General features: G+C 40.8%; 5 protein-coding genes and 1 long non-coding RNA gene across 7 annotated transcripts; 4 read left to right on the plus strand and 2 right to left on the minus strand.

The window, feature by feature from the left end:
• The first annotated feature begins 107 nt into the window (after window positions 1–107).
• Window positions 108–3215, plus strand: LOC135503100 (uncharacterized). Its single transcript, XM_064796441.1, has 4 exons — window positions 108–173; window positions 1298–1478; window positions 2146–2308; window positions 2626–3215. Exons 1-4 carry the CDS (start codon window positions 167–169, stop codon window positions 2815–2817), a joined length of 543 nt encoding a protein of 180 aa, XP_064652511.1. The 5' UTR covers window positions 108–166; the 3' UTR covers window positions 2818–3215.
• LOC135503094 (BTB/POZ domain-containing adapter for CUL3-mediated RhoA degradation protein 3-like) lies at window positions 3177–6800 on the minus strand. The gene is made up of 5 exons (XM_064796427.1): window positions 6523–6800; window positions 6023–6282; window positions 5791–5843; window positions 5243–5441; window positions 3177–4878 (listed from the first exon to the last, which is right to left on the minus strand). Exons 1-5 carry the CDS (start codon window positions 6686–6688, stop codon window positions 4690–4692), a joined length of 867 nt encoding a protein of 288 aa, XP_064652497.1. The 5' UTR covers window positions 6689–6800; the 3' UTR covers window positions 3177–4689.
• Window positions 6801–7065: 265 nt separating this feature from the next.
• On the plus strand, window positions 7066–9208 carry LOC135503110 (intraflagellar transport protein 20 homolog). Its single transcript, XM_064796453.1, has 4 exons — window positions 7066–7193; window positions 7573–7658; window positions 7927–8030; window positions 8390–9208. The coding sequence occupies exons 1-4, from the start codon at window positions 7067–7069 to the stop codon at window positions 8469–8471; spliced, it is 399 nt and encodes a 132-aa protein (XP_064652523.1). The 5' UTR covers window position 7066; the 3' UTR covers window positions 8472–9208.
• Window positions 9209–10183: 975 nt separating this feature from the next.
• LOC135503128 (uncharacterized) lies at window positions 10184–11712 on the plus strand. Its single transcript, XR_010449860.1, has 2 exons — window positions 10184–10335; window positions 11278–11712. It is a non-coding gene; the product is annotated as an uncharacterized LOC135503128 (long non-coding RNA).
• A 5-nt stretch (window positions 11713–11717) lies between these two features.
• On the minus strand, window positions 11718–15139 carry LOC135503116 (solute carrier family 25 member 48-like). Of its 2 annotated transcripts, none has more exons than XM_064796467.1 (5): window positions 14960–15139; window positions 14084–14127; window positions 13720–13800; window positions 13036–13273; window positions 11718–12631 (listed from the first exon to the last, which is right to left on the minus strand). In XM_064796467.1, exons 1-5 carry the CDS (start codon window positions 15006–15008, stop codon window positions 12108–12110), a joined length of 936 nt encoding a protein of 311 aa, XP_064652537.1. In that variant the 5' UTR covers window positions 15009–15139; the 3' UTR covers window positions 11718–12107. The 2 variants fall into 2 exon arrangements, with proteins under 2 accessions (XP_064652537.1, XP_064652547.1); XM_064796477.1 differs by having other exon boundaries at window positions 12209–12435.
• Window positions 14502–19191, plus strand: LOC135503123 (fatty acid-binding protein, heart-like). The gene is made up of 5 exons (XM_064796490.1): window positions 14502–14518; window positions 16876–17038; window positions 17274–17443; window positions 18106–18213; window positions 18644–19191. The coding sequence occupies exons 2-5, from the start codon at window positions 16966–16968 to the stop codon at window positions 18719–18721; spliced, it is 429 nt and encodes a 142-aa protein (XP_064652560.1). The 5' UTR covers window positions 14502–14518; window positions 16876–16965; the 3' UTR covers window positions 18722–19191.
• Window positions 19192–20574: the final 1383 nt, after the last annotated feature.

Raw genomic sequence — 20574 nt, forward strand, 5'->3', positions numbered from 1 at the left:
AGTAGGTCCAAATTGGGACAATGTATGAATAAATACATTTAGTACCATTAATAGCACATGTTAACATCCGATCGTTGATTCCTATTCAAACGTACCATATACCTACTGGAGTCTGTCGGCAAAAGCAACACAACGGATATCGAAAAGTTCGACCGGAGACAATATCATGAACGGTGAGTTAGCATTTGGGGGAATCCTTCCTCCTGCCCTGGGTAGTTCTCTCAACTTGGGTCCAGTAAGTTCATCACAATCATCCTAGCCTCATGTTCTGTCGATCGTCGCCATGTGTTCCTCGGCCTACCTGGACGCCGTCTGCCTTGGGGATGCCTTGGGGAGTGCATGCCTTGTGATGATGTCCCTAGGGTGTGGCCGAGCCAGTTCCACTTTCTCCGCAGCACCTGCAGTCCTGCTATCTGCTCCTGATTTCCTCTCTCCCACAAATCTCTGTTGGTGATTCTGTCTTCCCATCTGGTGTTTAAGATGTATCTTGAGCACCGGTTGACAGAGGTCTGCAGTCTTGCGGTTCCAGCCTTTGTGGTTCTCCAGGTATCACATCCATGCAGCAAAACCGACTTTACGTTGGAGCTAAAGATTCTCAGCTTCGTGTTTGTGCCGATACTCCTTGACCTCCACACAGGCATCAACATTTTGTACGCTTCTGTTGCTTTGGCCTTTGCCAATTCTGGTCTGTATGTCCTTGGTCTGTGCCACCATCCTTCATCATGATGCTGCCTAAATAGAGAAACTTCTCCACCTCTCCTAATGGTTCTTGGCGGAACGTGACAGAGTCCTCGTTGGTCGAGTTGACTCGCATGTTCTTGGTTTTCAGGACGTTTACTTTCAGTCCGATCTATCCACTTGCTTCATCCAGAGCGATGCCCTTGTCTTACATGGCACTCATTATGCCCATGGGAAAAGAGGGCGACGTCGTCGGCGAAATGGATGTCCTCTAGTTGCTTCGAATTAGGATGACGACCTGGGATGCCATATGATGTTTCAAGAAAATGTTTTTTCAAAGTTAACAAAGGTAACGACTGCTCGATTATCATACGAAGAGTGGCGATCTTAGTACAGGACCTATCCTTCCGAAAGCCCGCTTGCTCAACCTGGAGATTTTTATCAACGCCCCTTCATCATTTCCAATAGGATTCTGGTGACGATCCCTGGTATGGATAAGAGTGTGATCCCTCTCCAAAATGGACCCATTCACGAAAATACTCACTACTTATTAGAGTAACCAGACAACGTGTTATCATAAATACGGTAATTTTGTTAATTTCCGACGTCTCTTCTTTAGGCGATGGATCCAGTCTCAGCTCCGCTGCGGAGGGCACGTCAGACAGGAAACTCCTTAACCCAAAAGAATATGATGAGATTCCCAGCTCTGAAGTGAGCCCACCTCCGACGCCGCCGTCGCCCAAACGCAGTCAACCTGCGTCGCAGCACTTTGCTATACCGAAGGATGCTACCCATTCAATGTAAGATGTAGAATCATATAATATATATAAAAAATAAATATCGAGAGGCGGAGTATATTGAAAACAACTGGTGCCAGGATGATCCATCGGCCGCCACATTTACTGCTGCCGTCCCTGTTTTTGCATCCTGCATGATATCAAGGTCCAGCGATGGCAACGCCTTCCGATGCGGTCTTCGGAGTGGCGGCAACTGCATCACCGGCTGGAAATCTCCCTGTAGAATCAAGTCGTACATTAACTCACAATTTAAATCGCTGCGACCTAAAATTCTATAACTCGCTCCTATGCGGGACAAAATTATTCTTGTCTACGGGCGGGTATAGGCGGTCGCTATCTCGCTGCGTGGGTTTGATATACGCCAGTCTCGGATCACTGCGATCACCGGTTCCTGTCGCAGGGCACCTGCTATGACTACGGCAAACAAGAGATTTTTTCGCTGTGTCGCATGCGATTTAATGACCGCAGGTTGCTCATTTTCGCGGCGTTGTTGTTGTGATTTTTCGTCTCCCGTGGGGCTTCTTTTGATATTCTCCTCTTACCTAAAACCTCGATCACACGTTTATATATTCATGCCGAGGACCTGATAAATTGAACAGATACCTCGGTAGTCGAGACCCGCCCCTCTGTGATGTCTGCATATGCATATAATCGTTTTTCTACTTTTCAGAATGCAGAATTTGTCAATTCTGAGCAGCAATCTGGCGCAGCTCAAAGGCGTACTGGTTGTTGATGACATTCACGAGAGATTTGGGCAGAGGATCTTCCTGACCATCTTATTGCTATTATCAATCGGGATGCAGATTTTGAGCAAGATGATCACATTTTTTGTGGTAAGTGAATCTTTTGGCCTCATCTTCATTTCTATCTTATAATCATAAAAGGTTTCGCGTATCTTTTACATTGTTCAGCAAACTTTGCTGGAAACGGGCCTTGGACTCAATGCGTCACCCTGGACCACATCACAGGATTGATAGGACTAGACAGTCGGACTTCGGTCGATTTCAGTTAACGAAAGGTTGCACGTATATAACCCTTTCCCCCCCCCCCCCCCCCAAACACACCTAGTGATGGTCGATCGTGTCAGTCTATGGGTTCCAGGCCTTGCCTCATGGTGCCTTTTCCAATACTTTCAACTCGTTATTTTCAGATGAACACAGACATTTGCGTCCTTCATGATGAGAATGGTAAAATTGATGATGAGGCGGTAGAGAAACGACCTTCGGAATGGAGTTTTGCCCTGGGCTTTATCCACGCATCGCATTGTATGACATTTGCTACAACACTCGTAAACCTGGTGATAACTACGTTCACCTTTTCCACAGGGAATGGTGGAAAGTAAGCTTAACTCGCGCAACTGAAACTAGCCGCCGGCACCATGAAGCTGGTCATGAAGACCGTCTTGAGCCCGATGCTGTAGCACTAGGCTAAACTATCAGAATTGCCCGGTATGTGGAACAGTAATACCCTTTTCGGAGTGGCCTGCTTCCGAACAGTCAATGCGAAACTAACTACTGTAAAATCGGTCAGGAGTCGCGCACGGAATGCACTGGATCACATTACAGAAGTTTTACTACTATTCTCCTAATTTGATTGAGTTGGTTCTACTTTGGAGATCTTCTTTGCCTTCATAGAGAAGATGGACATGCAGGCAAGTTTCCTTTGGCCAAATCCAGAGACCAGTGATTCAAAATTCAAAGATTGTCTTAAATAGATCTTTATTTATCAAGTTTATTGCAACTGCAAGACCATAACTCGAACTGACAAAAGCCACACATTATGTCCAGAGATACATTTTGAAGACAGTCCTGATGTGCTTGGAGGCCCAGTCGGATTTGGAGCCAATCTAACCCCACCCCCTCTATATGTACAAAACTGGCCAAATTAAACAAGTGTATGGTGTGCTTCTTTTCTGAAATTCCCTCTTTGTCGCAAATTACAAAATAATTGATGGAATAATTTCTCCACCCTCCCCTTCATGACAAAGCTACCCAGAGGGCTCCTCCAAGGAAGGACACCTTAAAGGGAGATTATAGGCAAGATCCAGGAGGTCTACATTGGGTTACACAAAGTGACCAATAGGTGTATCGAATATCTCACAGTATAAGGGCACTATTCATACTTGAGGAATTCGTTTATCCAATCAAACCAGACATAGATCTCTGTGCACATTTTCACTAGTTGGACCCCCTAGATTTTGCCTATAATCCCCAAGTATACTCGAGTTTGAGATCTTCCTTGATTGAAAACGAGATGGAACAATTAGCCCTATACTTTAGCTGATAAAACGATAAAGGAAGACACACTGAAGACAGGAGAGAGATTGTAAGGTACAACATGTTGAACACATGGACTTGAATACACTTAGTGTCATTGCAAATACTAGTACTATATATGTACATGTAGATGCAGCAATTAGTTCTTCAAGTTAACTGTCCAACTTCCACTTGCTGTATCTGGACATGTACTACATGTCCAGCTCACACCTTCACCAAACTATGTTACATCATGCTCAAGATCTATACACAAATAGAACAGGACATAACCATTTCAGACTGTACAACAAAAGCTACAATGTACACATAGAAATGTACCCGATACAAGTAGGATACTGTCAAGGAAACAAGGTTTTGATCTAGAGTTCATAAAATAGACTGGCTTTTCATCCCAAAACTCCATGTGTCCCATATGGAAGTTACAATGCCAGCTATGATGGTGTGAAGCTGTAATACATGTCACAAGCACTGGAACAGTTCAACAACTCGCTCACTAAACTTTGGGTTTCGGCACCAAATACAATGAAGGAAGATGTATAACGATACAACAAACACAGCAGTTCGAATTGAATAAATTAAATACGTGTAACAGAATCTGGAAAATGTTTGCTGTTGTCAATTTCTTGATCTGGTCGTTTGATAAGCAGATACTTGGTTAACAAATATGTGATGCCAACTGACTCAACAATCTGCTCCCCTACAATAATGTCATTTGGCGACACTGTCACCAATTTGGTACTAGGATCAAAACTCTCTTACCAGTACAAAAAATAATATCAAGAGATTTTGACGAACTAAGTCCTTTTTTATACAAGCCCACCCTTTGAAAGTACATTAATGATTGACATAAAGGTGGACACAGGACTGCATAATCCTGAACTACAGACTGCAAGAACACAAACATTACTGAGACGCCAACCCCATTTAAATTATTTAGTCTATTTTCGCCGCATTCTACTCGCACCACTATGATCGTCCATGTCATCGTCACTCGCGTAACCACCGCCAACCTCAAGATTGTATCCCCTTGTTGCCTGCATGAGCTCAGCATCAGGACCTTTGTTTCTATCCTCGTATAATAACACATTCAAAGTCTCTTCATAGATCTTGGCTTCTGGGAACTCAACCTAACAAAGAAAACAACAATCAGTCAAAATGAGCACTGAACATGTATGAAGCAGGCGTTCATTAGATTGCTTTTTACAGCATACTTAATTAAACCTCAGCTGAGCATTTAAAAAGTCAACATATATTGTCCCAGTCTCAAGGACAGGTTGTGACGTAAGAGATAAACTAGTTTGTCCCCTTGATTTGTCCTCATTCTGAAGTAGTTTGCTGATTTGTCCTCATGCGGCTCTAGGTGATTGCTGGGGCATCTACAGCCTTCTTAACAACAATCAACCACACAGGTGATGACTCTCATGTGGGAAAAGGACATAATAAAGCTGCTCCAGAATCCATGAGGAAGAATTACCGGGTTTAATATCATACCTTAGTGTGCTTTTTATCTGTACCATAAACAATTGATGTACAGCACGTCTCGGCCACTTTCGTTCCATGTCCATAGAATGACCAGCAACATATCTCATTACTGCCAATAACGTCTTTAATAAATAGCACACGACCATTGAACCGTAATGATAGTTTATCAAAAAGTTCGATATTCCGTAATAAGTTGTCATCTGAGTTACTGAAAAGTCAAATTGAAGGATAAGCAACATTTAAGGATGAAAATAGAAAATTTCTTCATTCTTGTTTTAAAATGTGTATTATATTACTAGCAGTAGTAGTGGTTACAATTTTCTTTTTACGTTCAACAACAATAGTCGGAAGCTTTTTATTTGTCATTTAGTCTTAGTCTCATAAATTTTGCTTTAACTCTTAGCTGTAAACCTAGACCCGTCTGCAGTTAAAAGTCTACTTCCAAGAAGATTTGTGCCAGTTTTCACACAGATTCCGAATACAGTGTGAAATTATCATTGGGACTGGATACACAACAATTCTCTATTTCATCAACTCCTCATTCTGCTTTTCCTTACCTTGTGTATGAGTATTTGTTATTGTGTCTATTGCACAGCAGTTTCACTACAGGCTGAAAAGGTAATTATGTTAAAGTTAGTTCTGGGATTCGGTTCACATCACGTAAAAACTTAGGATACAAAAATAAACATTTTGCAATTGAAGAACAAATCCCTGATTTTACTCAAATATTTCAAAACAGAGTCAAGTTCATTGTAAGAAAACAGAGTCTGGCTTTTATCTCATCCATACCTTTGCAGTGTTAGCAATCAACGCCTGCTCTTCTTTCTGTGATGTTATAAGAGGTACCCGACATATTGGCTCCAGTTCCTCTGTTTTCTTCTTTAAAGCAGTTTCACACTGATCTACAAGGCTTTGGACTAGATAATATTTTGATTCTGTTAGGAGTTCCTGAAGATCTCTTTTTGATTCTGGAAGCGCCACAGTACCATCACGGAGGAAGCTCAGGATTGTTCCAAACGGCTTGCCACATCGGTCAATCAAGACCCATCCTGGAAAATAGAAAAGTACATTAGAAGGCTTTCTAGGCTAGCCTATAATAGAGAAGAGATACCTTAGCTCTCCCCCATGTTTATATTCACAATCCAAGGTTCCCAGCGAATTTAACGGATTGATTTTCTCTTACCATATCATGCATATGAGAGCCCTAACATTGTCCACCTCCTAATTTCCCACATACATTTTACGTGCAAGTAGTCGTGATCATGAACACCAACAATCTTCCCACTCACCTTCCTGATCAGTCAGCACTTCCATCCGCCCACTGAACATAGCACGAAGCATGGTGTCCTGTTTAGTGAGTGTCCCAATCGTTGTGTAGAAAAGTGAACCACCAACATTTAACTTCACATACTTCGAGTCGTTTCCTTTTATCACTAATCTCTGTTCACCAGACATTTCTTGTCAACACAATTAGTACTATATCGATCTTATCAACGTGGAATATTGTGAATAAAATGAGATTAGGGTGCGACAAGTGTGTAAAAAGTCGAACTGCAAGAAATTTTAATCACTGTTCTAAAAATAGTAACAGCAATACACAGAGCTATGCGTTATCCATGAGTTCGCGATGCAAAGTTCACGTGAATCATACATTTGTCTGTAACTATGAATAAACACAATCATTTTAAACAAAAAACAGGTCACATACACAACCATTACTCGACAATATAATCAGGGCCAAATTATATTTTTCTATCAATAAAAATATGACGGTCCAATTTGTATCGATATCTTTAAATTCACTGCCATATGTCTGCATTCCACAGCTTCAAAATGGCTGACGAGGTGATGGCGAAAGCTGGGCTCCACTTTGATGAGCTAAATAAAATACGAGTCCTTGAACCAGATGCTGCTGGTCAAACTACAGAGTTAAAAGAAGAGTGTAAAGATTTTGTGGAAAGTAGGTTGAGGCAGGCAGTGATCGTTTATAGTGTCAAAATCATTTTACAAATCAGTTGTCAAGGACTTGCTAATGCTTTCAATCATGCATAAATGATGAAGATGTTAAACTGCAGGCATCAGGAAACACGGAAATCCTAGGCATGCCACTAGGCATAGCTTAGCTAGTTAGCTGAGGTTCTAAGTACGTGTTTCAGGCTATTTAGCCTAGGCCTACTAGTATATTAGTTTACATTTGACATGTTGGAATTTTCACGAGTTTCGAGGTGTGTGCCTACCTAGGCCTAGACACCTGCACTACACTACAGACATGACAAAAGACTACTGACTAGGCTGCTTAAAGATTCAATGCAATTAATTGCTCTCACATTCTTTTTCAGAAATATCAGATTTCCAAAAGATTGTCGGAACATTCATTGATATGGTTGATGGTGTGTCAAAAGAAGTTGAAAAGGAAAAAATGAAGGTATGTGGCCCTAGAGGAGAATTGCATTGACATGTTTTATCAATACTTCTTTGGCATGGCTTTCTTATAAATTCATATCAATATCGTGATTCCTTCTTCTTAGATCTTCTAGTCATAAAAGATTCCTATTTTTCTATCTATTTTTGAAAACCAGAGAAGAAACTGAATTCACAAATGTAACAATTTTTTTGTCTAAAACTGGTTTACCACTAGAATGCACCCTCCAGCTCCTTGTCAATGTCGGGTAAAACATTGTTCCCTTTCTCAGGCAATTGGTTCAAGAAATCTACTGAAGTCCATGGCGAAGCAGCGAGAGGCACAGCAGCAGCAGTTACAAGCTTTGATAGCAGAAAAGAAAATGCAATTAGAAAGGTGAGTGAAAGATTAGCAATGCTGCCAAAGGCCTGATTGATTCACTGCAAATTCTTCCCTTATGATAAATGTCTTAAATCGTTGATCAGAACATGCTATGCTTTTTTCCTTTTTTGGGGGAAACGGCAGTGAATTGTCAAGTCACTCCATATGTGTTTTGTAAGTTACTGTTTGGCTGATCAATATTCTGTTTTTTCGTTTGATAGTATATTTGATGATAGGTGTTGGTCCTTTTAACTATCCATTATGTACTTGCATTTATAAACTGCCCATGATATTGGATTATTTTCATCTGATAGCTTGTTTTTACTTTATAATCAAAAAATTATTATGACAAAACTTTTTGTTATCCTTTGCAGATTGCGAGTTCAGTATGAAGCATTACAAAAGGAAGAAATCGAACAAAATGAATTCATAGAGCAGTTCATCTTACAGAAATGACGGATTGATTACTTGATCTATGAAAAGACTCTATGTCAATCAGTTACAAAGGACAGAAGATCTGACGTATCTGAGTGACTTACAACGTGTAAAATGTGGAAGTGTACATGTAAATCCGTCCTCTTCACTGACACTGGAGGCTTTGCTAGCTTGAAAGTTCTGGAATTGATTTGGTGGTTCAGAATTTTGAAGCACTGGCTGTTTTTGAAAAAGACTGGTAGTTTTGTTTGATTAAGTTATTCAGGGATAGATGAATTTGGACATTCTACAGACAATGTCAATGATAGGGAAAACTAGAAAGCTGTTGTTTTGCCCTATGTCAAGGACATTTGTTTGCAACTGCAGTTGGCAAATGTTGTCAGCTGTCTCTCTTCTTGCCCACTTCGGACCCCAGGCAACTTTTTCAAAGATCCTCTTATTTTTCTCTTCTACTTCTACATGTGTTCTTGTATTGTATGCTGTGCTATTTTTAGAATCCGTCCAAAAGAAAATGCACCATGGATACAGAAGCTGAAACTGATGTTTTCGTGAACAAAGAAAGATATGTGGCTGCAAAACTAAAAAGGTTAACCGTAAAACAGCACAACTGGTAATCTTAAATTGTATGTGAATAATGATTAGGACATCAACTCCTGTAGTTAAGTGTTTTTCTTTGTCACATGCATATTTTTGTTTTAGGCTTTGTATATACACACATATGTACTGGTACCACTTGCAAATAAAGCATATTGTTTGTATCAATTTTTTCAAATGCGTAATTTTTTGCTGTGCATGAAGATTGAGTTAACTCTCTTATTCAAACCAGCGGTGGATAGGATGTGTTGATGGCGGTGGTTGTAATGTCTCTCTTTTCACAGGCTTCTGTCCATTGTGGTGTGCTGGTTGTGACAATGTCTTTGTTTTGACCTGTTGGTTGGTTTCGACATGGCTCACTTGGTATTTGGTGAGAGCTACTTGTGAAAGCATCATTGATTGTCTTAAAGCGCAAGATGCCCCCATTCTCCCACTCAGACATTATATACAATATTGCGCCTCATTCCATGTCGATTGACAGTTTCAATTTTAATGAATCCATCATGTCCGCAGTAAGAAAAAGTCCCGACTCCCTCCACATTCTGAAGGCCCTCACATTGGGATCCTGAGCTTCAGGGCCTTTCCTATTAACTAACACGTGCAAGTGGGAGGATTTGACTGACAGTGACACACAGCCGGTGCGAGGACCATGCTATAAGACACTTTTGGATTTCAGAAATCAAATTTCGAAATTCTGCAGATCGTATCGTCGCCCACAGATAGTGCCGCTGTGACAGTTAAAAATATTCCTTGATAGAGTGTCATGGGAACATACTAGGATTATAAGGTGTTCAAATAGTTTGCGTTTTAATCACTTGTTCTAATTTTAGGCCAAAACTGCATAAACAATATTAATGTATGTAAGTATGCTCACCTTAATAACAGCATGTTTTGGAGTGATTTCACTGGTGCCAGAGGCTTGAGAGTGCAGTGTTGGTTACGGACTTATTTATCAGATGCCCCTCTTGCGCGTTGAATGATCAGATGAGAGCATAGAAGCTAGAATCAGCTGTACAGTCCGGCTTTAACTTTATGTACCTTCTGACACTTATTTGACAATCATGTTCATCTTCACAAGCAGCAGCTGAGCGCTAATTCAATAGATCTTATGGCCCGCCCCGCTTTTTGCTGGTATTTATTCGCGCCTATTTTTCAGTACGACATTCTTGACGACATTCTCGTTATCAGGACCCGCACTTTCCGGCATAAGACCATCATCAAGAATGTTACCGTTGAGACTAGTGGTGTTAGTCCTCTGTATTTTGGTCATAGGGACCACAGGGCACGAGCGGTAAGTTCCAGTTGTTCCTCATCCTGCAGTTCCTCATAGCTCATCCCGGCCATGAATTCTTCGTGTAAATTCTTAGTGGTTTTAAAATGCAAACACATTGATGTGAACCTCAAACATTCTCATGAATACATAGAGCATGTTATTGATAACTTTGCGCACCCGCCATGCACTCGTCAGCTCAAATGAAAGTAAAACATCATGAAACGTGATGGGATGACAGCTCAGAACGCTCTCTGTCCGGCTTAATCTACCTGATAAATCAAACATATCAATTTCAAAGAAAAAGCTAATTAAATTCTGTCTGAATTACTGAGGCCCATTTCACGAATAATTAGAAAATGCTTTGGTCAAAATTTGCTGTATCTTTCAAGCCGCACAGATAGCATCCAGAACTATCGAATTCGGAATTCGAATTTTCAATACGATTTATTATGAAGAATTGAAAGGGAAATGAAAAATCCCATGTTTCCCGCGGTTTCTAGTATAGTCAATTCCCGCAGGTCCTGCCGGAGGTATATTTTACCAATGATTGCAAACAAACACTGAGATGATAACGCAAGTAGATCTTGAATGTGTGGTATATACGTGTAATTCTCATTCAAGTCAGGATTTAGAACAAGAGAACATAGTTTTGAGTTTTTATATATACTTTGAAATTCCTGCATGCCAACAAGTAGGAGGAAAAGAAACAAGACCTTGAGGAAAACTTTGAAATTAATATTTTTTACCATTTCATTTTTTGTTATAAAACCGTTTTAAACTGTGTGTCTAAAAAGATATTTGATTAAACATTTTGTTCATATTTTGTATGATATCAGAAGTTTGGAAATGATGATGAGTTTATGACCATCGACAATGCGGCATGTTATAACATGAGGTGATGTCATCGCGGGACCTCTTCGGACCAAGTGCCTGTGTGACAGACAATACATATTTTTACAGGTCAGGGAGCTTCCATCCATCCAGCCGCGGCAAGCCATCCAGTGGTTCTCGGTCACACAGCAGATATCAGTCAGGCAAGCCCAGGGGGAGGCATTCGTCAGGGAGCCACAGGCCCAAAAGAAACATTCACTCCGGCCGCCACGAGCGATCCGTTCGCGATCGGTCATCCAGAAGACATTAGTCAAGCAAGCCGTGGGGGAGGCATTCGTCAGGGAAATACAAGCCGGTTTGGTGGAGGCCTTCGTCAAGGAGTTTCTATTCGAGTTACTCCCCCTCAAAAAGCTACGTTCAGTCGGGATGGGCGATTCACGCTACAATAGTTGATCTTGAGAAATAATGCAACAATCGCTCATGAAGCATTGTTAGTAGAAATCTTGCTTTTAACTTACAATGTAGTATCAATCTGCAACAAATAAGCTTGAAGTTTATTGAAAACCGTTTTTTTACTCCTTTATTATATATATCTACCATTGTTTTAAAGGACCAGTGGTAAGGGCATTATCAAAAAGCAAACCCAGCGGTTCCAGTGCGGGTTTCTACTGAATGAGATTTGGCGCGATATCTCATGCGATTTGTGCTTTGTTTGGGTGCAGCAGAATCCTTATTGTGGAACGACAAGCACTGCTGCATGCGTTAGGTTGTCGCAAAATTTTTATTGTATGACCAGATTTGATTCCTTAAGGGTATTTCCACTGAATGCGTTTATTTGAAAGACTCTGGTGGAATCATATACCCTCATCGTACAGCGGGTCACAGTTTCCTGTGTTCCACAGTGTTTTTGATGACCGAGACCAGGTCAATTACCACTGACAAAGGAAGGTGCGCACGTATCATGATCGATGTCCATCAGAACGATCACTATAGATGTGATCAAAGTTCGAAATTCCATTCGAAAATATCAGTACTTTCATATAAACTGAAAGCATAATTGCATTCATTAAACAACCTCTTACTACAGACAGTGAAAACCCCCGAAAGAACGTTTTAAAGCCATCTTCTCGGTAGGTCTTCCGTATACAGTCTAAAGTTCCATTGTATCTCACGCCAAGGCTGTCTGCTACTATCCTGGTCCGTATGACGTCCCATGGCATAATGGCGGTCCACAAGACAGCTCCAGCAATGCCGCCTGCAAGACATCCAATGACGATTCCATTCGGCCTAAATAGAGAGTACGAACATAATCTTTCCCGCAAGAATATGAACGCCGGGATGAAGGTTATACTGGTGGGTATTTGCATGATCAAATTGATGGCCAGGCCCCGGTAAAGACCGCGCAGACCCTTGCTTTGGTAGACGTCTTCCAGGCAGCAGAGTGATCCCTTGTAATACACCCGAGAGCCATGTTTGGCGCGCTCTGGAACCAGGTAAAGAACAACGTATAATCGGTATATATCATCAACAACAGTGGCTGGGTTTGGCTTTATAAATATCACAGTTCTCCTGCCGTAAAAACACTTAAACGTTTAAGACGAGATCACAAACTTTATACTGGGTTACAGTAAAGACCATGGCTGATTGCCGACACCCGATGGGAACAAAAAGGCTGATGATGAGGGTAGACCTTTATTTAGAATGTGGAAAAATGAAACTGCTCTATAGCCCATGTGATCGTTTTCTTAAGTCGCGCACTATACTACGCGGGGCGGAACACCAATGCCGGTCACTGACCGGTTAGCTGATCGCATCTCTGCCACGAAAACCTTGGGACGACCTTTCGCTCTTTTTACAACACTTGGGATCTCCAAACACGAAACTTACGTTTGTTTCCGGCCTGTGTTTGTAACGTCGACTTAATGACATCAAGCGGACACCGAATGATGAGTGACGAAACCCCTCCGACATAACCAGCAACCATGTGATCTGTGTAAGCCAACTTTGAAGTATTTCGCCATTTTATTATCTCTTTCAATACCTGGCTATAAACGCCAAAATATATCGAGAATTGGATGGAGTTGTTGTACAGAGGCATGGACAACCCTCTGAAGAAACCAGTAAACTGAAATATAAGCATGACAATTGCCTGCACGATATTAAATGTACGCCCTATTCCCAGGAACTATACTCTGTTACAACAACGGAATTAACAAGCTTCAAGGCAAAATACTTCCATAATAATACTTTTTGAAAGATTCTGATCAGGGTTAGCATGACAGGACTGGGAGAGTCGCTCTCAACCTTCAATTTAGAGGACTTGCTTTTCTGTCCCGGCAGTTACCGCTGTGGCAAAAGGAGACTCGTCTGTAGCTATCATATACATATGCTCCACATGAAATGACTGTCCGAGTTACTGATGCCATGCGCTTCAAGATATTTGTCTTTGATGGATGAAATGATGATCTTAAAGGTTTACATCCAAAATAATGATGTCGGCGTCCCTCTCATATCTAACCCTATAGCCGTCGTTCCCTCAAACGGCAAAGAATACGACGTATCGAAACTCACTATGCCATCTCTTCGTATCTTACGTAAGACATCAAGAAGCCGTAGTTTCCCTTGGGACACTTCTAGAGTTTGCAGCTGCACCTATAAATACAACAAAAGTGAACAAACTATAGTTACGGTAAGATCGCATGGTCCGGTTTCGAAACTTTCCTCTTGCCGTTGGTGAGTCGCGACAACTACTCGAACTGGTGCCAGCCAAATCGCCGTCGAGGAAGCAAATGTCACGTTTGAACTCTCGCTCGCGAGGTGTTTGAACGCAGATTGTATCGGAAACACTTTTTCGTGCCTTATCAGTGCCTTCAGAATAACATGTTGTTAATTCGTGCCAAAGGTACATGTATCTCAATCTGACCTTGACAATTACCTTCGTTGTGTCCAATGGATGCCCAACAACAAGAGCAGCAGCCCCTGAAAAGTAACCGCGAAACGCAGTGTATATACATGTATGAACTAAATTTAGGCGATATAATAATTCTTAGCATATTTTGGTTCAGACGTTTCCAATTTTCGAACCGAAAATTGCATGCGTGTATCAGAACTTTTCAAAATGGTTTCATAAGATGGTCTTTCCTTTCATTCATCTGACGGTCGGTTGAATGCGACACCGGGCCACGATCGCCCGGCCCTCTGACTGCTTTTCGGATTGCGTGTCGAGTGGCTGCAATATGCTGCCAAACAGAGAAGTTTACGGAAACACTTCATGAAATACAAATGTTTGTATGCAGCCTTGGTCCCAAGGCCACCTACCAAAGCCAGTCTCTATGTAACTGGCTGATGGCTTTCTGATGCCACTGAAAACGTAAGTTGGTCAAAGGGCTTTCATTTTGTTCAAATAATTTCACTAGTTTTAGCTGTACTTGACAATTTAAAGGTCTACGATGTTCGTGCTCATCGTATTTTCTTTAAGGCTCAGTGAATAGAAGTATAAACATTACCGAAATATAGTTATCATGCACACAAAATTCGCTGAAACCATTGGCGGGGTTTGTGGTATTTGAAATAGTACAGGCTACAGAACGTCATTGCTGAGTACGCACATGTATTTGTTTTGTTTTAGAAATTTTCAAATCCAATTTTGACAAGGTTAAGGCGTAAGTGTAGGCAAGGTACATGCCGTTTCGCCAAGTGACCTATAGCTCACGATCAAAATTTGGCAAACATCGCAGTGCATAATTTAATGAAAGAACCCCAAACCCCTGGACCAACTTACGTTTTTAGTGGAATCACGAGCGAACTTTACCTCCACAGGCACCGGCAATCCAGTCAATGACTGAGTTCTTTCCCATCATTTTCGTAATGTTCTCACAACATTACAAGATTGAAAGTCCCCGTAATAAAATTCGTCACTGAGGTGTTGTGGTCTACATCTTGTCATTGCCGATATACGTCAAGAGTCGTTTACTGTTTACTGAGTACACAGTTATTGGTATTTTCGAAACGGTTCAACAAAATTGCTTTACAATGTATATAAAGTCAGTGTCATAGCCAAATATAGAACGTTCCTTTATGTTCGCTTGGTATATAGGCCAACGCGAGTAAAGCTTGATATTCTAAAACCACGAAGGCCTTAAAAAGAAGCAGAATTCTAAAAGTCCGATTGCCAGCAAAGGCCTTAGTGCATTTTCAAAATACATGTAGTTATGGTTTATGCCTGTTTCGCCTATTCCTGTTTCGCCTATTCCTGTTTCGCCTACAAAATTCCTGTTTCGCCTATTCCTGATTCGCCTATTCCTGTTCCGCCTATTCCTTTTTCGCCTATTCCTTTTTCGCCTATTTCCTGTTTGGCCTATTTCCTGTTTGGCCTATTTCCTGTTTCGCCTATTCCTGTTTCGCCTACTTTCCAGTACCCCTACAATAAATCGACTCTCCCACGGGGAACCTTAGGGATGCATGTCCATTTTATGGGGAAAATGTGAGGGGACAATTGGATGATGTTAACGATGTGATGACAATTTGACTAATCAAATGCCATCAACTTTGTTAACAAACCATGCCATGACCGTTTTGAAAGAGTCACCTTGAAAGCGGGGACAGTCGGGACTTATTTGACCATAGGACCATAGGACCATACTGACACACAATAAAAACTAATAGATTAAGTAGAGTAAAGCAGTCGTTTATTTTATGAAAACTGAATTCATGAGTTTTTGATAAAAATACATAATATTGTACATTCTCATAATTATTTGATCAAAATCAGCTGTAAAACCCATGTCATAATATACATGTAGGTACAGCACATATAAAGTCAAACAAGGTGGAAAATACATATCATGATATTATGTCAGACAAGGTAACTGATGGCATCAATGTAACTCATTATGTCCCTCACTCCATTGACGTATTGTTCTTTGAGGCGTAACATGCGTTCGTCAATGCGTACATATGTGGCTCTCCTCGGGTTGGGTCGGTCAGTAAGGGACGGTTCATATTCCTACGTCTGTGGGGAGGTTAGCAATACATTTGAATAGGCGAAACAGGAATAGGCTAAACAGGAATTAGGCGAAACAGGAATAGGCTAAACAGGAATTAGGCGAAACAGGAATAGGCGAAACAGGAATTAGGCGAAACAGGAATTAGGCGAAACAGGAATAGGCGAAACAGGAATAGGCGGAACAGGAATAGGCGAAACAGGAATACACCGTAGTTATCGTAGGTTACCAAACATGTATATCGATACCTAATAAAATAAAATATATATCAGTATTTAACTTTTGGTGCAACTCAATCACTGAGAATCCTCAACGGATGAGGATCAACTTCCATATCCTTTGAATACTTAAACTTCGCCGTGTCAAAGATAATAATTGATCCATTGATATCGGCAGTGTCTAACCGATAGTTATAGACGACAAAAAGTTATATCAAGCTTGGGAAGGTTACTTTAGTATGCTATCTCAATGGTTCCATCTGAATAGAAAGGACTATGTCGACCTCTTATCGGCTAAATTACAAGCTTTTCTTTGAATAAATGACCGAATTACCAATGACATGACAAAAGCATCGCTTCCACCTATTTGCCTCCGGCACCTCCTTAAATGTTTTTATCAGTGAGAAACCCTCTACATGAGTCCTGAACATCTATGGTTATTTTACCTGGAAAAAACAAATAAAATGTTCATTCTTTCTACTCTGTCGCCGATTCCCTTTGGTTAGGCTTGGTGGCAGACGTCAGAGCCGAAACGTTTCAAGGGACAATACGTCAGTGGAAGATTGTATTCCGTCCTCCATCAAGCAGCATTCAACATGCCTGTCAATTTTACTGGGAAATGGAAGCCAGTCGAAAACATTGGGCTGGAGGACTATTTCAATAAACTTGGTAAGTCAGATAGAAGATTAATTGTTAGTTTTCTATGTTTTACCAGAGTCTTCCAAATCATATAATTTGCTAACTGGCTATATGTTAAAGCTATACTCAATGGAATCGTAAAGTTTTTTATGGTATTTTTTTACGATCTTGCCGATGAATGTAAAGGAACAAAATGCCTCCACTTCTCGATAGTAGCACATGTATATATGTATCATAATATGTACACCTTATCCTCAATCTCCAGGAATTGGTTCAATCAAGCAAAGTGCGATCAAGGGAGCTCATAACCGCATTGATCAAAATGGAGACGACTTCAAAATTACGATCAAGGTCAACGCCGTGATTTCCAAGAAACAAGCGTTTAAGATCGGTGAAGAATTCGATGAAAAAGACCCGACTGACAAGAGCGTTAGGGTAAGTTATCAGCCATGCTGTTGCCAGCTTGTCTACCGGCACTGGCTAATATTTATAAAGACTAGTAAATGCTTTTACTACAGTTTTCTACAGAGATGGGCTAGAAGCGTAAATGTACATGAAGTTTAAAGTAAAAGCATTTACTAGTCTTTTATAAATATCAGCCCATGACTACATGTAGATTCATGCCTTTCTCGGACATATACCTCTTGATTGAATATGCGAGAGGGAAGTGCATTGAAAAACCTTGTATCGGGGGACGGTTAAACCAGGACTGCATTTAGCTAATCACAATTGCATTTAGTAGCCAAAATATTTGACAGTTTTGTCAGAAAATTTCTTGCAATGAGGCGTTTTACGATAGTAGGCTATGCCATTAAAAGAGCATGAGAGAAAGATTTAAAAAATAGTTCGTTAGCATCGACATGTTGGCAACCACGCAAAAGCACAAACTGACTTGCAGCCTTCCAACGCACACACGGATGGTGCATAGGATAAGGGCAAGGAGTCTGCAGAAGACAATTGGCGATGGAACGCCAAATAAAAAAAAGCAGACTGCTCGAATTCGCTCTCGGTTCGAGAATGCACTTGGGTTCAGTGTGCATGAGTGAAGCACGAATTCAGAAGACCATATTTTAAGTTATGTTTTCATTGTTTTTCAGGTGTTTCCGTGCATGGACGGAGATAAGCTTGTGATAACCATGAAATACAAGAACCAACCGATGAAGCAGAAAGTCACACGAGAAATGGATGGTGATGAGATGAAACTGGTAAAAAGATACTAAATGCTCAACACACCCAACCAAATCTTTTGCCATGCCATTCGCCCCTTTTTTACTTCCGGCCAGAATATAATTTACATTGGCCATCAGAAGAGACCTGTCATGCACGTTCGGCGCAGAAACAAGGCCATGATTAAGTACATGGCTTCTTATTGGCCATAACTGATCGGAAGTAACAAATTCCTCCTTGAAGAATGTAGCGAATGACATTGAAAAATTGGATGTATTTTCCAAACAAATTCCGAATTTTAAGTGTAGTTTTAAATCAATCTAAGCTATTAATTTATTGTAAGGGGTTACTGTGGCAACAACAATATTTGGCAACGAAGGCCATTTAGTGTCAATTTATATCATGAAGCCCATTTCCTGTTATTCGGATTGATAACGTACCAACTATTAATCCTCACTTTTCCTTTAGTGTATGGAACTTTTTGAAGGAGAGGAAGGCAGTGAAACACTGGTCGCTACTTGCAAGAGGAGATTCCAGAGGGAGTAGCTAGCTGCAGCAGTTGGGCATGCGAATGTGCTTAGTAAAGCGAATAAGATAAAAAGGCACTAGTTTTAGTAAGATTAAATATTGTCATTTAAGTTTTTAGAATCTGACCTACTTACAGACACTTTGGGCACAAGAGAAACATTCCCAAAAATATTGATGTCTCAGCGAGCGGACGAGTAGCACTTTATACCATCAGGTTTTTGGACTGTCAACGCCATGATTATTGATCTATCCTCTGAATAAATTTCACAGCAGTCACATTATGAGCTAAGTTCTAACGTAAAAAAGCTGATACGGGTTTATCAAGGAAATCATCACTATAAATCGTCGATCTGATCGACATACATCAAAGCTCTTTAAAAGAATATTACCACAGTCTTCTTCAGATCTCCACTCAATTCTCTCAGGCTTAAGTTGTTAATAGTGTTTTTGTTGTTGCTGACAATAATAATTAGGATATCACGACCAACCTTACTGTGTTATTAGATGATTATTTAATTCGGGCAAGAGAAATATAGCAAATTTTGCATTTATAAGCCATGCGAGCTGGTGGCTTCGTCTACAGCATTACATATAAAAAAATGAAAAAGAAATGCTAAAAGCATTTGTCACTGGCAATCATCCGTACACACTTTCTTTGATTGATGATAAATACATCGTGTTCCCAAAATGCAGTCTAAGGTATTAAATAATCCCATTCTTACGCAATCCATGTCGATATTTCTAAGGACATGGATTGCGTAAGAATGGGATTATTTAATACCTTAGACTGCATTTTGGGAACACGATGTATTTATTATAAATCAAAGAAAGTGTGTACGGATGATTGCGAGTGACAAATGCTTTTAGCATTTCTTATTCATTTTTGTCTCAGCGAGCGGACGAGTAGCACTTTATACCATCAGGTTTTTGGACTGTCAACGCCATGATTGATGTCCTAATTGTCCTTGAATTGATTGAATTGCAATGAAAATCTAATGCAATATCAAAGGAGCAATATCGAAGACACAACTTAAACCAACCATTTGTCCACAGACTTTGACCCTGTGGCGTGCTGTATGCGTGCATATAAAAGTAAATCAATTGGTCCGATAGAGATGATGAGGCAATGTGAATATGCCTCGTTCCTTAGTCAGCAATATGCCCCTTTTTATACGGAGAAGAAGGAGAACCCAGATAGGCCTTCACATGTCGGCCTCCAAATGGCTCAGACCAATTGCACTATCACTACTATAACTTTAAAATGCGTGCTCCCCCTACATGTAGCATGATCTCGGGCAAGGCACTTAGTCGACAGGCAAGCTAGAAGTTCAGCACCGTGAGCAGCTCCTTGATAAGGCCATGCCAAGTTCAGAGTGCCTCTTCAGATACATCAAGTTTTGAAAGCTGTGGTGAGCACATAAACATACCATGGTAACCTTAATTTGAACATCCTTTCATAATCAAGGGCTAGCTCTGGCTAATACAACAGCCATATACAATAGACCATCAATTTGACCCCAGCTCCTTACTGCGGGAAAACCCAAGTCCAGCAACCAAAAGTACCAAAAATACGTTTTTGTTTACATTTGAACTGCACACATGCGTTTGTTTACAATTGCTTTCCCCGCAAAATCTCGAAGATCAGGTGACCTGCAATCGTGGATTGAAAATAACATTAACCTGGGTTAGCAGGTCAACAGGTACAGGCTGTTCCAATCATCCCCTTACAGCCAGCCGTTCAACAGGTAATGTTAGTCACCCCACAGGGAGTGCAGGTGATTGATTAAGCCCCTGCATAACTAAACAGCAATGACTTGGCTTCTGTGAGTGGTAAGGAGAATTGACATTGTCCGACTAAAAATCCCTCATTA

This window comes from Lineus longissimus, chromosome 2 (assembly GCF_910592395.1).
Source record: "Lineus longissimus chromosome 2, tnLinLong1.2, whole genome shotgun sequence".
NCBI classification, from domain to species: domain Eukaryota; kingdom Metazoa; phylum Nemertea; class Pilidiophora; order Heteronemertea; family Lineidae; genus Lineus; species Lineus longissimus.